Source organism: Corvus brachyrhynchos, unplaced genomic scaffold, assembly GCF_000691975.1.
Source record: "Corvus brachyrhynchos isolate BGI_N302 unplaced genomic scaffold, ASM69197v1 scaffold96, whole genome shotgun sequence".
NCBI classification, from domain to species: Eukaryota; Metazoa; Chordata; class Aves; order Passeriformes; family Corvidae; genus Corvus; species Corvus brachyrhynchos.
The window spans coordinates 118141-120075 of NW_008238370.1; the positions used below are offsets into that span (position 1 = coordinate 118141).

General features: G+C 66.7%; 1 protein-coding gene across 1 annotated transcript in view; it reads left to right on the forward strand.

Annotated features, from left to right (window-relative positions):
* Nucleotides 1-233: 233 nt before the first annotated feature.
* The window catches only part of LOC103616991 (1-acyl-sn-glycerol-3-phosphate acyltransferase alpha-like), an 8043-nt gene continuing 6341 nt past the window's right edge, over nt 234-1935 (forward strand). The window contains exon 1 of the mRNA XM_017736298.1: nt 234-1342. Within this exon, the coding sequence (XP_017591787.1) occupies nt 1161-1342 (182 nt within the window). The 5' untranslated portion in view covers nt 234-1160. The remainder of the gene's footprint in view (nt 1343-1935) is intronic.

Here is a 1935-nt window from a genome sequence, read left to right on the forward strand (position 1 = left end):
GGACTGGAGACCCCCGGAGCCCCCACTGGGGCTGTTTTGGGGAGGCACGAGGGGATCTCACTGCTCCCAGCTCCTGACTGGGGTCAGGACTGACCCGATGGCTCCGGGCAGCAGCACAGGGATGTCCCTCCTTCCCCAGCCCTGGCAGTGCCCAGGCCAGGCTGGACATTGGGGCTGGGAGCAGCCTGGGACAGTGGGTGGTGTCCCTGCCAGGGCAGGGCTGGCACTGGAGGGGCTCTGAGGTCCTTCCCACCCAAACCATCCTGGAATTCTGTGATTCCCTGATTTGGGCCATGGACCAGCGGGGCTGGGAGAGGCTGCTGGGGGCTGGCACCAGCCCGGTGTCCCTGCTGGGACGAGAACTTGGTGTCCAAAAGCAAGGCCGGAGATTTCAGGGGGCTGGCCTGGATCCTGTGTGTGCAGTGCGAGGCACCGGAGCAGGAGGAGAGGTTAATTACAGCCTGTGCTAATTGCACTGCGAAAACACCTCCTGCACACAGCCCCTGGCTGCCAACTGGGCCAAGGGCTAGCAGCGGGGGCTGGCACAGCTCGGCCCCCAGGCGCTGTGGGGACCTTGGGGACAGCAGCTGGGCCCTGGGAGGGGAGGGCAGAGGGGCTCCTGCTGCCCGGGCTGAGCAGGGCTGGGAGCGCTGGTGCTGCTCTCCCGCTGCCACTCCGGGTGGGAGATGCCTGCCAAGAATGCGGTGCTGTGCAGGGGGAGGTTTGGGCGGCTGTGGCCAGCCTGGCTGGGGTGATGGCCACGGAGCAGGAGCAGCTCCTGCTGGCCCCAGCAGCTGGCACTCCCTTTCCCAGGGCTGGCATCCCCGTGGCCAGGAGAGGTTCCCAGGACAAGGGCACTTGTGAGCAGCAAATCTGATCTCGTCAATCTGGAGTCACTGCCATGGCTCCCAACAGCCCGGCGGTGGCACCTCGGGTGACTCAGGGTCCCGGTGTGACTCAGGGCCACTCTCCGCCCTTGGGGGGGTGTCCTGCTTCCACCTGAGCCGCTCCATCCCCGGGAGGAGATCCACGCTGAGCCTTCCCCTGGGCCAGCCCCAGCCGCCCACGCAGGATGCCCCTGATTCCCCTGCCACGCTCCTGGCAGCCGCGGGCACTCGCCCGATCCCCTCCCGGGCCGTGGCTGAGCTCCGGGCGGCACCATGGACGTGCTGCTGCTCCACGGGCTGCTGCTCCTGCCCCTGGCAGCGCTGCTGCTCTACAGGCGCAGCCCCCCCTTCCCGCACCTCCTCAAGGTGGCCTTTTTCAACTGCTGGATCGTGGCCACGGCCACCCTGCTGTCCCCCTTCGCCGCCTTCCGGGGCCGCTCCGTGGAGAACATGAAGTGAGTGTGGGCTGGGGATGGGGGAGCTGGCTGGGGCTTGGCTCAGCTGGAGGAAATCGCGTGGTTTGTGGCCACGGGCTCTGTCCTGCCCTGGATGTGTGACCCACAGCTGGGTCACAGCTGGTGGCACCGCCCCGGGGCCACGGCGAGGGCTGTGGTCACGTCCTGTGGCAGCGAAGGTGCACCCTGTGGTGTGAGAGGTGCTGGGGGTGCCCTGGGAGGGTCAGGCCACGATGGAGTTGGGATTTGTGGTCCCTGAGGGGTGAGATGACATAAAAGGGATCGTTCCTGGCCGTGGCAATGTTGGGGTCATCACTGGGGTGGGTGACAGGGGAGTTTGGAGGTGCCATCAGGGCAAGGGGCAAACACACGCCCAGTGCTGTGAGCCTGGCACTGGTTTTCCCATGGGAGACCCGGGAACAGCACTTTGGCAGAGGGATTGAGAGTGGAGAGGCCCTGGCACGTTATTCCATGGCTGCCCCTGGATCCCTGGCAGTGTCCCAGGCCAGGCTGGATGGGGCTGGGAGCAGCCTGGGACAGTGGGAGGTGTCCCTGCCCATGGCAGGGGTGGCACTGGAGGGGCTTTAAAGCCC